The 13,033-nt window shown below is 32.3% G+C and overlaps 1 protein-coding gene across 1 annotated transcript in view; it reads left to right on the top strand.

The window, feature by feature from the left end:
• Positions 1-11,711, top strand: part of LOC106069188 (forkhead box protein N3-like) — a 32,621-nt gene extending 20,910 nt beyond the window's left edge. Inside the window, exons 4-10 of the mRNA XM_013228798.2 lie at positions 3,101-3,255; positions 3,527-3,585; positions 3,696-3,746; positions 4,714-4,773; positions 4,894-4,960; positions 5,266-5,405; positions 6,509-11,711. Coding sequence (XP_013084252.2) covers positions 3,101-3,255; positions 3,527-3,585; positions 3,696-3,746; positions 4,714-4,773; positions 4,894-4,960; positions 5,266-5,405; positions 6,509-7,764 — 1,788 coding nt within the window. The 3' untranslated portion in view covers positions 7,765-11,711. The remainder of the gene's footprint in view (positions 1-3,100; positions 3,256-3,526; positions 3,586-3,695; positions 3,747-4,713; positions 4,774-4,893; positions 4,961-5,265; positions 5,406-6,508) is intronic.
• Positions 11,712-13,033: the final 1,322 nt, after the last annotated feature.

Raw genomic sequence — 13,033 nt, forward strand, 5'->3', positions numbered from 1 at the left:
GACTTGCCCACAACACAGACGGCGCTCCAATTCCCAGCGTCTCCGTCACCACTGTTTGTGCAGCCACAGTCTTGACCACGCAACTTCTTTACCAACGAGTCTACAGGCAACTGCTCCTTTACCAACGAGTCTACTCGAGACACCATTTTATCTACCTTTTTCCCCATACTGTTCATTTGTTCACACATTGCATCAATACCTTCATTTATCTTGCCAATAAGCTCATAAATCTCTGGTTCAATTTCAAATAGGTAGGTCTCCGGATCTTCGTCTTCATCAATTAGGGCTTGCCGGAGACGAGCTGTAAGCACCTCCTTCCCTCCTTGCTACCACCAAGCTTCAGGTGTCTGTAACGAAGTTCCTGCCTTAGCTCTTTAACTAAAAGCTGGTCTAGTTGTTTCAAAGAAGCCATTGTGCTAGAATCCTACCTCCTCTCGTTGAGTCGCCTATAATCCCACTTCTGAGACCAATTGTAATAACTTAAGTGAGGCAACTCAACGAGGACATAGACGTTTATTTACATAGAGACATGACAAACACAAAGGGGCATCTGCCTTGAGTACAGCATCTCCATATTGGCTCTCTACTTGGTCGGAAATCGTTAGTCTCTTATGTCAACATCCTACTTGTCCGGTCACTGATAGTGCGCACCTTCTTTCTGCACTATCTTGGATGGCGGTGCGCAAGGCAAAGTCATAACTTATCATATTTTCTAGGTTTAAGTTTTACAACAATACAATTTATTCTATTTTTTTTAATTATTATTTTCAATGGTTCCCCCTATATTATTGTTATTATTATTTCCAGCTGATTTTGCATGTTGCATTTTAAAATAGTTATGAATGTTTCTAAGTTTTAAAGTGAAAATATGTTATTAAGTTGAAAAAAATTATCCAAAGGTTTTGATCATATAAATTTATTAATTTAAAAAAAAACAACAAATATGCAGTTAAAATATTTCAGTCCTAATTTCAAGTGATATTACCAGTTAAAATTATTAATCCTAGCCATGTATATTTCCAGCTCTGGTTCCATAGGTCGGGTGGGAGTGCATTTTGACTAGGTTTGTAGAATTGTGTGCAGTGTGCCTTTGTAGTCACCAACTAAATATTTTATCACATACTGTATACTCCTGAGTTTGTAGAAGTGGTTTTCATTTTGTTTTGTTTCTTCTTTAGTTTATTAATTATATTTTTTTATTACAAAAAAAGTTGGCCAGCTTTCAAACATCTGTACAAGTGTGTTACTGCTGACCTTGGTCACATTATTTGCATGTTCTAAGACTCTAATCTTTTCCTGTTGGGATTATTTCCCTGGGTAAAATCATAGTTGTTAACAGAGATGCAAGTAGTTCTCTACCCTTTTTTTTTTTTTTAAAGTGTTAATGGCACAGGACTAATTTATTTTTATTTTTTTTTATCACTATATCTCTGATGTCTGTATTCTACTTTTAGTTTTCCCCAAGTCTTCTAAGAAAAGAAGTTCTTTTCTTGTATATAGAAATAAAACTTTCATGTATCTTATGTAATAAAATTCCCAGACTTAAATTGGTGTACTCTTTATAAAGTTTTATACCCAACATTTGAAAATTGTTATGAACTTGTAGAGTTACTCTATTAATGTAAATGCTTGTGGTGTCTTATGGATGTATTGCAGATGTTGATAGTTTGTTTTTTTATCCCCAGTAAGAGTCACCGGTATGAGACTCCTAGCTTAGAAGTTATACACAGACATTCTAATTTATAAGAACTTGTTATAGTAATTTTTCAAACTTGTATTAGCCTAATTAATCTTTTGTACACACCCTTTAAAACAAAGTGATAAATGTTTATTATTGTAACTTATGATTTGTAGTCATTGTTTAAAATTTACAAGACAAAGAGCATAAAATATTCATTTATTTTCTTTTTTGTACGGTAACAATAGAAATCAACTAGAGTTATAATTGTATTTACTAATAATTACTAACACAGAATTGTATTTTATTATCACTTTAAATATAATTCTTTCCCCCCCCCCCCTTTTTTTTTTTTTTTTCTGAATCAACTTTATTTAACTTCTGGTAGTCTAAAATAATGAAATAGTCAAGTTGTCCAATTTCAATTCAGTAGAGCTTTTTTTTTTAACATATATATATATCAAACTTCATATGATCAAATCTTTATCCACAATTAAAAAATAGCCAGTGAAGCTCTACTAAATGAGAGATCAAAGATAAATCACAATGCAGTCTCAAAATAGTCTCTTCTATGAGAATAACTGGAAATTTTGGTCCAATTGATCAGGATACAGGACTACATTCACCATCTTTTTTTCTGGCTGAAATGCCAGTTCAGAATTTTAAAAATATTTTCATTAAATTTTTTTACTCAAATCATATCTCTTCAACTTTATTATTTTTTTTAAATAGATTCTTAAATCTGATCCGTCTGTTATTTATAAAAAGTATTTCCTGATTGTTGAAGACTCAGCCTGATAAAAGAAATATATACTTTCTCAAATTTGGTGCAATTAATTTGTATTTATAACACTTAAATTGTTTCTCAATGTTTAAATAGATTTCTCTAAAATGTGTAGGGAGCTATTTTGAGAAGTGCTTTGGCTTACAATAGGTAAGGTACATTGATGTAATTAGCAGCCCTAAGGTCTAAAGAGTCAATAAGTCTCTACTTGACTTTTTAGCTCATTCTTAGAAGTTATGGTAATGTTTTGAATTCCATGTGTTTGAATTGATTCAATGCTGTATAGAAAATAGAATATTTATATCTGAAAAGTCAGAATTATGAAACATTGTGGTGGATTTAAGCTTGCTATTTGATAATCCAACCAACGCTAATGAGTATCTCACCAATGTGCGGGAAGGGTGTTTTTTTTATAGTTTGACATCTAGGTGTGAAGGCTTTTTAAAATAATAAATTGATACTACTGATAAATGGTACTTTTTTTATGCTTCAATTTTCTTAGTGGTTACAATTTGCTTTATGTATTAAGTTTAAGGCATACACATTTCTGTCACCAAGTGCTGTTTTATGTTAATGAAATGAAGACTGTTTTCTTTCATCATCCAACTCTTATGTTATTTTTGTTTGTGTCTATCCAGAGTATAGGTAAGGGGTCATTATGGTGTATAGATCCAGCATACAGACCCAATCTGCTTCAGGCCTTGAGAAAAACACCCTATCACCCATACCATCAACTTCAAATGACATCTACACAACCGCAAAACTACCTTCAGTATCTGCAGACACTTCCTGGGTAGGTATTTGTAGCTGATAGGTTTGAACTTGAGAACATTAGCTCAACAAAATTACTAGAAGCAAAGCTTAATTCTTTAATCATTTCAGTCAAGACAATTTTAAACAAATTTAAAACATTCTTACGAAATAGTTACTAACAACAGAGTTCAATAATTGAAATTTATGAATTATTTCATTTTATTATTTTTATGAATCAAAACCTTTTTATATTTACCATGTATTATATTGTTCAAACATTTGTTCTAATTTTTTTGTCTTTTGTTTTCTAGTGGAGGGCGGACAGTTCTTCCTTTAACTCAAAGACCCGTGCCAAATACAGTTTCTCCACGTAAGTCTGCATTACTGTTCAGAAAGTTTAAGATTTCAACAATTTTGTAAAAATATAATGCTTTAAATAGTCACAATTTTGCAACAAAATTTTTTTTTTGTTCTTTTCAGATTTATTCCCATTTTTAAGTCGAAGGCTAGCTCAAACATCTTTTGATGTTGGTAAGTTCTCAATCATATACACAGAGAGCTTTGTTAAATGATAACATATGAAACAAGGCTCATAAAAATTTTTTTTTATTAAAATAGTAACATTTCTTTAAAAAAATATAACCATCTTAGAATGACAGTAGTCATATTTGAGCTCAATGTTCTATCCTTTTTGGTAATTACTCCTCCTGGATCCATTACTATGCAGTGCATAGAAACCCTGGCCAGACTTTACCTGCCTGCATTACTATTTGTATTGATTTCCTATGGGTAAAATTTACTTTTGCCAACCTTGTAGAATTGTTCTGCTGGAGAAGGTTAACAAAGACAATTTTTCATTGATTGTTAGACAGCAGTTAACCCTTCACTTCTCCCTCTCTTCCCAGCCCTTTTTTAAAAATATTCTCTCTCTCTCTTTTTCTTTTTTTTTATTGCCACATTTAGAGTTGTATTGACGATACCATGGTAACATTCATACTAAAGAAGTTGTCTTATTTTCCCATGTTGGAATTGGTTAAATGTGATCAAAATATGCATATTTTTTTTAACTTGAAAGTGCTCTCTTTTTTTCTCTGTGACATTTTGTAACTTGTGTTATAGTAGCTGTTAAGTTTTTTGCTTTATACATCACCTTATTGAATCAGTTGGTAGCTGAGCACTTTAACTTGGCAGTGACAGAGCTCTATTCCTTTTTTAAAGTTTTTAATTAAGCCATCATTCATGTGGTCTAAAGTTTTGTACTTAATTCCTGTTTGTTTTAAAGTTTGTTCAGTTGATAATTTTGCTAGGCTTATGGGATGAATAGCAAATATTTCAAGTTTGAGCTTCTTTTAACTAAAGAAACAATGAAGATATGATGTATGGATAGTATTGTTTTGTTCTCTTTTAATATAAATTGTTCAGTATATGAATAGTTGACCTTAATATAAAAGGTCATTGCAAATTAGTTTCTCATTGAGAGATGTTTCTCTTCTCTTAGACAATGAAATGAAAGATGTTGCTCAAACATTAGTGGCATTAAAAACTTCACACAAACTAGGTGAGATTTTTTTTGTTATTTACCAACCTTATTTAGTAGATCTAAATCTAAGTTATAGCAATAAGTCACTCAACTTACTTGTCTTGAATATTTATGATCATTGCCTTTTGAAATGTCTAGGTCCCACGGATAATTCAGCTGGTGAGGATACTGGTCCAACATGGAAACATCATAAAAGAACTAACAGGTAGTTATTTCTAATTTTATAAAATTTTGGTTTCAAATTAATATGTTTGTGTTGCACTAATATATATATATATTTAAGCAAAATCTTTAAATTAAATGCAAATAGATAGGGTAACACCCATTGACATGTTACTGGCTTTAGTTAGTTCATAAGTCTTTTCAATTTTATATTTTGTTTCTTATGTTTTTTCTGAGTTTCAATTTTTTTTTAAAATCTATCAACTTCAATATTTTTGTAAATACCTAAATATTTGATAATAATCCCTACATTTTGTCATTACAAATGTATTTTTTTTCTTTCTGCAGGCGCACATCTGTCCCTGTTGTTGTAACTGAACACCCTTACAGCGACCACTCTTATAGCTGTATTAGACTCATTGAAGATGATGTTCCTTCTCCATCCTCCTCTTCATCTATTGATGAAGAGTACGACTTTGGTGATGCAGGTTTGTTGACAATCTTTCAGTATTTCTATCTATCAATAACCAATAGACTATAAGATATTCAAAATAACATTTGTGGATATAAGAACAAAAATTGTAGGAAAATAAACTTTAACTGATGAAACAAAATACAGAGTCTGGTCAAAGTTCAGTGACAGGAGTTTTTAACTGCAAAAAAGAAATGACCCAGTGCTTTTGATAATTTTTTAAACATTTTAGTCTCGATAAGCAAATAATTTTAATTTGAAGCATCTGATCAGACTGTACGAAAGTAATAAATCTATTGCTCAAAGGCTTTGAGAGCTTTTCCCTATTAATGTTCCAGTACTGTCTTATCTACTGAGACATACAGGAGATACAGCTGATGACTTGCTCAAACAGCTTGATTGCTCTGAGATCTCTTGCCCTATAAGTGATCATTTCTTTTGCCCTCATAGTAAGATTTTTAAACAAGTCTTTCTTTCAAGTTGACTTTTTTTCCTGATCTGTTTTGGTTTTATCTTTTCATTGACTCTGAGTTGTTTCTCAGAAATTTGTTTGTTTTTTAGGAAAAAGGGGGGGGGGGGGGGCTGTAATCAATTTTTTTTTTGTATGGGATTGTTATTGTTTCAGAATTTTTTTTGTCATTTGTTTAAATAATTAAATGTTTGTTCTACTGTTGTTGTTTTTTTTTTAAATATATTACATATAGAAAAAAATTATTAAACCATTTTTTATGTTGTATTTCTTCTTGTAGTGAAGTTAGACTGTTATGTTGTTGTTTTTTTTTAATAAAATATATTGTTATTTTAAACAGACTTAAATAAAAAAGTTTTAAAAATAAACAAATTATTAATTAAAAAAAAATAATTAACTTTTATTATATTATATTATATATATATATGTGTGTATGTGTGTCTGTCTGTCTGTCTCTCTCTCTCTCTCTCTCTCTCTCTCTCTCTCTCACACTCCTTCCTCTCTCTCTCACACTCACTCACTCCTTCCTCTCTCTCTCTCTCTCACACAAAGGCTTGTTTAGTCACCCAAATATTAGATAACAAATTCTTACTTGTATAGTGTTTATTTGTGCCGTAGGTTTAAAAGTGTTTTTGTTTGTTTGTTTCTAGATGAAGAATCTGACTATCAGTCTGACATGGAGTGGGACAGTGATGACAAGGACGAAGTAGATGGAGATGTCCAGCCTCACAAGAGGCTCAAGATTGATCTCCAGGACAGTGATGGGGAGACCTATACTGTCAAGAAAGTCATTGAGGATGAAAGTGAAGATGATGAGCAGAAGAAGATTCATGAAGGGGCCAGTGCCCTTTTGAACCTTGCTGGACTCTACCGCAGCAACAGCAGCACAAGCAACAGTCCCAGTTGTGGAACTGAGAAAAAGAAAATGGAGAGAACATCTTCAAAGAAAAGAAATTCTGCTGAGAACAAGTTGAAACTGAGTAAAAAGAAAAAGGAAGAGAAAAAACAAGTGGCTAGTGAGTTGCCAGAACCTTCAGGTAGAAAGAGTAAAAGCAAAAGGAAGAATGCTGGAAGCAATGGGAAATATGCCAGTGGAGAATACTCTTTATTAAAAACCAGTCGGACTCCAACTAAAGGTCGTATCAGTAAACCAACCAAAACCTTAAAGTCTTCCACCGCAAATTCAGAAACAAATAATTCAATCCAAAACAAGGATTCTGATAAAGCCAATAGCTTAACTTCAAAGCCAAAATCTTCAGTGAAAACCAAATCTCCAAAAAAAGGCAGTGAGAAAAAGAAATTGAAACTTTCCAAAAACTTTGGCACCTCAAAGAAACAAACTGCTTCTTTATCAGGAGAAAAGAGTGCTACTTCTGCTTCTGTTGGGCAGCCTCATGAAAGTAGCACAAAAAAAAGTTTTCTTAAAAAGGGAAATACTCCAGCTGTGGTTAGTGGAAGGAAAAAAAAGTCTCTTTCTGATCCCTCTCGTAAAGTTTCATCATCTCGTGTGGAGGGTGACAGCAATTCAAGTTCAAAGAAAGATCATCCCAAAGCTTCTGAAAATGTTTCCATCCAACCATCCCTTGTAGAAAAGAAGCCAGCTGACCTTGGGGAATTTTTTCAAGAATCTGGGGAATCCAAATCAGTCAGTAGCAGCCTTGTGGCACACATTTTTAAAACAGAAACACTTTCTCCAGCTGGTGATGCTCCGGCTATCACTTCCAGCAGCCCAAGTGATAAACTGGCCAATCAGAAAGACAAGTCTGCAACTGGAAGTAAACTCCCAGCAGATGCAAAGTCTAATGGAAATAAAAGCAGTGCTTCTGGGACATTGACAATAATAAATGTAAGCCACAAAAGCCCTCACTTTACAAGGTTCTCAAAAAAGAAAGCCTCAATGTCTTAGCACTTGTTTATTCAACCATACACCAGTGGAACAACTATTTGGTCTTGCTCTGTGCCAAGGACCATTGTCAAGCTACACACTTCAATAGGATACAATTCTTCATCAGCTAGTTTCCAACTTTACAAGACTGGTGTGGTAGTATTTGGGTACCACATTTGGCTCAGGACACACAGATTGCCCATCTGTTTGGTTGTTGAGTTACTCTGTAGTTGTACAATTGTTGATGCTATGTTGGCAACTTAGTTCTTCAGTCACATTCTGAACTGTTTTAGAAGTGATAGTTTATGGCATTTACAATAACTTGAAATGTAATTCAGTTTGTTCATTATAAACATGATCATTATGTTCAACTTTTGTTTTATGGTCTCTTAGCTTTTTTTTTCTTTTAATTTTGCTGTACTGCAACAACTATTGTTTGTGGCAAAAAAAAAGTCAACACAAATTATCCCTGCATTGGACTTGAAGACCACTCTGTCAGCATTAAAGTTTACGTGACTGAACTTATACATTTGAGATCATCAGCTTCTAGACAACAAAACTGGTGGCAGGTATATCAACAATGTTATTTTATTCATAAGTCCATTGTGTTGTTGTTCTGAGTTTTGTTTCTTGTGTGATATGTATAAGCTTTTGTTATTGAACTGAACACAATGCACTAACGCTTTCACTGGTTTATTTATGTTTGTGTTATTTCTCAAGAAATGCATGACATTGCTTTGGAAAATGTCAAATTCATTAATTTATATAGCTCTTATAATATCTGTATAGTTTTTCTGTTTTGTTATGCTAGCATAGTTGAAAGTAATGCAAAGATTTTGGTTGTAGTCATGTCTGTTTGACTATAAATGGAAATGCCTACATTTTGTTTGTCATATAACTTGTAATAAATGAGTTAATGAACTGGTAGATAAGTCAGTTTAAAAAGCAACAAACCAGGTTATAACTAGCAATGTTACTTTTAAATGAAGTTTTGTTGTGTTAAGATTTCTTAAGAAGTATCTTTTAAAATATTGAATCAAACTAGGCTCAGGGGTCATAGGTAGTTTCTGCTATCTCAAAATGTTTTAAGAAATTGCTAATTTGAAATAGTCTTTGAATACGAGTTTAAACTTTTTAAAAAATGTATTTAAGTGCATTTGTTTTTTAGTTAGATAACTATTTTATTCTTGAGTATAGTCATTTGAATGGACAGAAGTTAGAAAAGTCTACACACTAGTTGTGATCTAATTTCATCCATAGAACATGTCATTTTCATTTTCATTTTTTTTTAAATACTGCCCATAATATTCAGTTACTTTCCTTGCTTATTGTGTGATGTGACCAAATGTTTTTTTACTGTTCAATTTACTTCTAGGTTCTTATCAGAAAGTATTACTTGCTCTTGGTGCCTTAACAATTTTATAAAACTGTTGTTAACAATTTATTCATTCATCCATTGTAATGTAGGTCAAATTCTCCTACTGATTTGTTAGTGAGAAAGCTTTTACTTCATGTTGGATTGAAGGTGTTTGGCCAATGTTTCTATTAGTTGTTTTTTTTTTGTTCCTTTTTAGCATATAGACAAAATAATACATGTACTTTAATGAGCAATGTGTTTTCATAGCATTCTTGAATTTTGACCAAAAGAAATGGCTGCGCTTTACATTTGTGAACTTTCTGATCTCTAGTACTACAGCCAGCTTTGTATCATCCTTTTGAGTCTAGTAGCTACAGTACTACCTATAGGAAAACTTTAAAACTTTGTGGGTTTTTTGTTTTTTTTTACAATTTCTTTTAAGTGTGATGCAATAGTCTTAGCTTGGCAATAATAAAAGATAAACTATTTTCATGGCCTCCCAACACTGTTGTTTATAACATTTCCATTGAAATCTTCGGTAGTGTAAGACTAATAGCTGATTTCTTTTTCATCTCTAGTAGAACTACATAGGATTCAGCAATTAGAAGTCTCAACTATTTCAAGTTTTCAGTTTATATTATTTGTATAATAGCCAATAAAACTGTTGATTGATGGCTTGCACAAACACTAATGCAATATTTCTTGCTGTTTGTTTTCTTGTCCACTCATCAGAACCTCACTTGTACTCTCACAGCTGCTTGGCAATAACATGTTTTGTTAATAGTTGGTCAAACAATGTGTTCATCTTGAAATATTTTTTTTCATGTCAAAATCTAGTCTATTCTTTTACATGACAATGATGGAAAAGAAATTTAAAAGCTTACACATCATTAAAGATATTTGGAATTAATATGATATCACTAATATAAAAAGATAGCGATGATAGTTTGAAATTAATGTGTACAACGAATGCTTAACATCGATTGAATATGTGTCACTTTGTTGTATGAACCATCTGCTCTTGTTATGTCATTGGAGAACATTCTTACAGTTAGTGAATTGACCAAAAAATTAAAAAAAACAACTCAGTTTGTATGTATAAATGTACATAGAACTATTCTGCAATGAAATCTTTTTTTCTGTGCATTTTGTGAATATATAAATAATGTTTTCATTTTATTTGTGTTTGTCTCTGTACATTATGTCATGTATGACAAATCTTGGTCCTGTTGTGTTTCTCGAGGCCAAACACTGATACTACTGGAGTGTTGACATTTCTTAGGGCATTGTAACAACCCCTAAAGCAACATGCTTGTTACATTCAATGACGATGCTAGTGTACATAGATACTAAGCAATAGATTTAGATCAACTGCTGTTTTTGTCTGAAAACATTTTGTCACTGTCTTGATTAGTTAAATAAGTGTGTGTGTCTTAGTCTCAGAACTCTTGTGAGGAGCTCTGGTCATAACCTCACACAAACCTTCTAAGAAAGAAAAAAAGCTTCAGTCAAGAAGAGTAGATAGTTTTGTCCTTAGTTTCATCTGTTTGTAAGCCATATAGAAAGGTTGTGTGTGTTGTGTCTTATGTTTAGACTAACATAATCTGTTTAATTCCTGTGATACAAGGAAGGAACTGACCTAGTGCTGTCTAAATATGGTGGAAGTGCACTTTTTTTTTGTTTCATTTATGAACTAATCAGATTATCTATTTAACAGGTAACAATTTATGTTCAGCTCATGTCTTGGTTTAAGCTAGTGCACTCGCTGCTTCTCTGGTTGCCATTTTCATTTAATGTACATATGTCAACTTGTTGCACAATGATCTTTGAACTAGTGTGAATGGGTGTGTCTTATCTATTTTTTAAGCAAGAAATGTATACATTTGTAATCAGTATGTCATTTCTTTAATGACACTATTTTAAGGAGCCTTCCTCAACTGTCTTCCATGAACTCATTTATAAAGTCACCAAAATTTTTCTTTGTTTTGGTCATTTGTTATGGAGCTTTAATGATTTTTTTTTCTCATTTATTGCCTAAGGAATGTAAAAGCAAACTTAAATGTAATTAAAACATACTATGGTCAAAATTAATTACCCAGTAACACATTTTAAACAAGCATTTGGTATTTTTTCATGAAAATTCTTGCATAACAAACATTTTTTTAATCACAAAAAATATCAAAATAGAGATGGGAAATGTTCTAGAAAATCAGTCAATTTTTTTATACCAGTATCTGCATTAGTAGGAAGGATATGTATCATTTGGCTTACAGTACTATAACTAAAATTCTTTTTTCTTCTGAAGAAGGCAGATTGATATTTTAACAGGCTTGAATTTTTTTTTTCTAGCAGGAAAAAAATTGACCATTTATTTCAAATGTTTTTAGTATCAAATTTGTGTCAAAACTTTTCTTGTATTTTTAAGGTGCTGTTATTTGTGTTATATAAATGTTTTTTATTTAAGAAATGGAAAAGTGTTCAGCTTCTTTGTGCAATAGGCTAATGTAATTAGACTGAATTAGGACACATTGTTTAGAGGCTATTGACTTCTTTGGTTCACTGTACATTGTGTAATTAATAACTGAATAAATCTTTGTTTTCCTTTCCCTTACCACTGTGTAGGTGTTGATACTTTCTGCTGTTTAACTCTCCTAGTCTTATATTACTTTTCTTATTATAGCCATCAGAAAAGAATGCAGATTTTAAAAAAAAAATGGGCAACTCTACAACAGACCCACCATACCAGTTCCTTGTGTGTGGCTGGCTTTTTAAAGCGAATATTGAACTATTAGTCATCTTCAAATTCATAGGAAATGAGATCAAGCTCATCTTCAACAGCACAGGAGCACCTCTGTATTGTGGTTATCAATTTAAAATTTAACATCAATTGAACTGACAAAATGGAATAGATCATAATGACCAAGGGGATATAACTTTGTTAGACTTCTCTAAAGAATGTTAAAATGGTCAACACTTCAAAATAAAAAAAAACTTAATTTTTGTGTCATAGTTGCATGTTATTTGTTTCAATGGTTCTTATCTTATATAATACAGACATTACTTCTAAATCATTACTAAGTACAAGCATTAAGAGCAATTGATGAATTACTAACAATTTACTTGAAAAATAAGTATGATAGTGATTAAATGATTTTTAAAAATCTTATTCAAAGAATTTTTTTCACAATTTAAAAAATTTAATAAAATATTACTAAAATGCTATCTAACCATAATATAGCCAATATAAAATGTGACCCATGACCATAAAAATCAACATGACAAGTTAGTCAAAAAGCAAAATAAAAGTAAAGCTCCCCTTTGGCCTGTCTGAACAATTGATGTCTATGTATCATATTCAGTGTCCTGGAGCTCAGGTCACCCTGGCTAAGACGAGTACACCTGGGAGCCCTACCACTTTTCCTTTGTTGTAACGTGCTAACTGAATTTATGAAATGATTGAAGAATGGCATTGGATTTGGGACATGGTTGTTGCAACACTTTCAATTCCAGAGACTGCAATCAAAATCTTCTCGCACTGTACTTAGGTACTCCAACAGGAGTCATATTTTTTGTAATAATTTCCTCTTAAGACTGTTTTCCATCCAGATGCTACTATAAAGCTGGGTAGCGTAGTCCGGGACAGCATTTCCATAAACTGTCATTGTGTTAGTCATTTACTTCTGGACTTATTAATTATGAGAGTTCCCCTTTCAGACCTGTGATCTATTTGGGCAGATGATGTAGAGGTCATCTGTTTTTGTGGCCCACAGTCAATGACCAACCTTTACTTTTCCCCAATAAATTTCAGGTACCCATTAGAACAGGGTGGACTCAAAGATCCTGAAATCAATAATCTTGAATTCAAACCCGGGATCTCTTGGTTCAGTAGCCAAGCATTTTACCACTCAGCCACTGTGCCTCTTAAGGTTATGA

The sequence above is a fragment of the Biomphalaria glabrata genome, chromosome 3, assembly GCF_947242115.1.
Source record: "Biomphalaria glabrata chromosome 3, xgBioGlab47.1, whole genome shotgun sequence".
Classification (NCBI taxonomy): domain Eukaryota; kingdom Metazoa; phylum Mollusca; class Gastropoda; family Planorbidae; genus Biomphalaria; species Biomphalaria glabrata.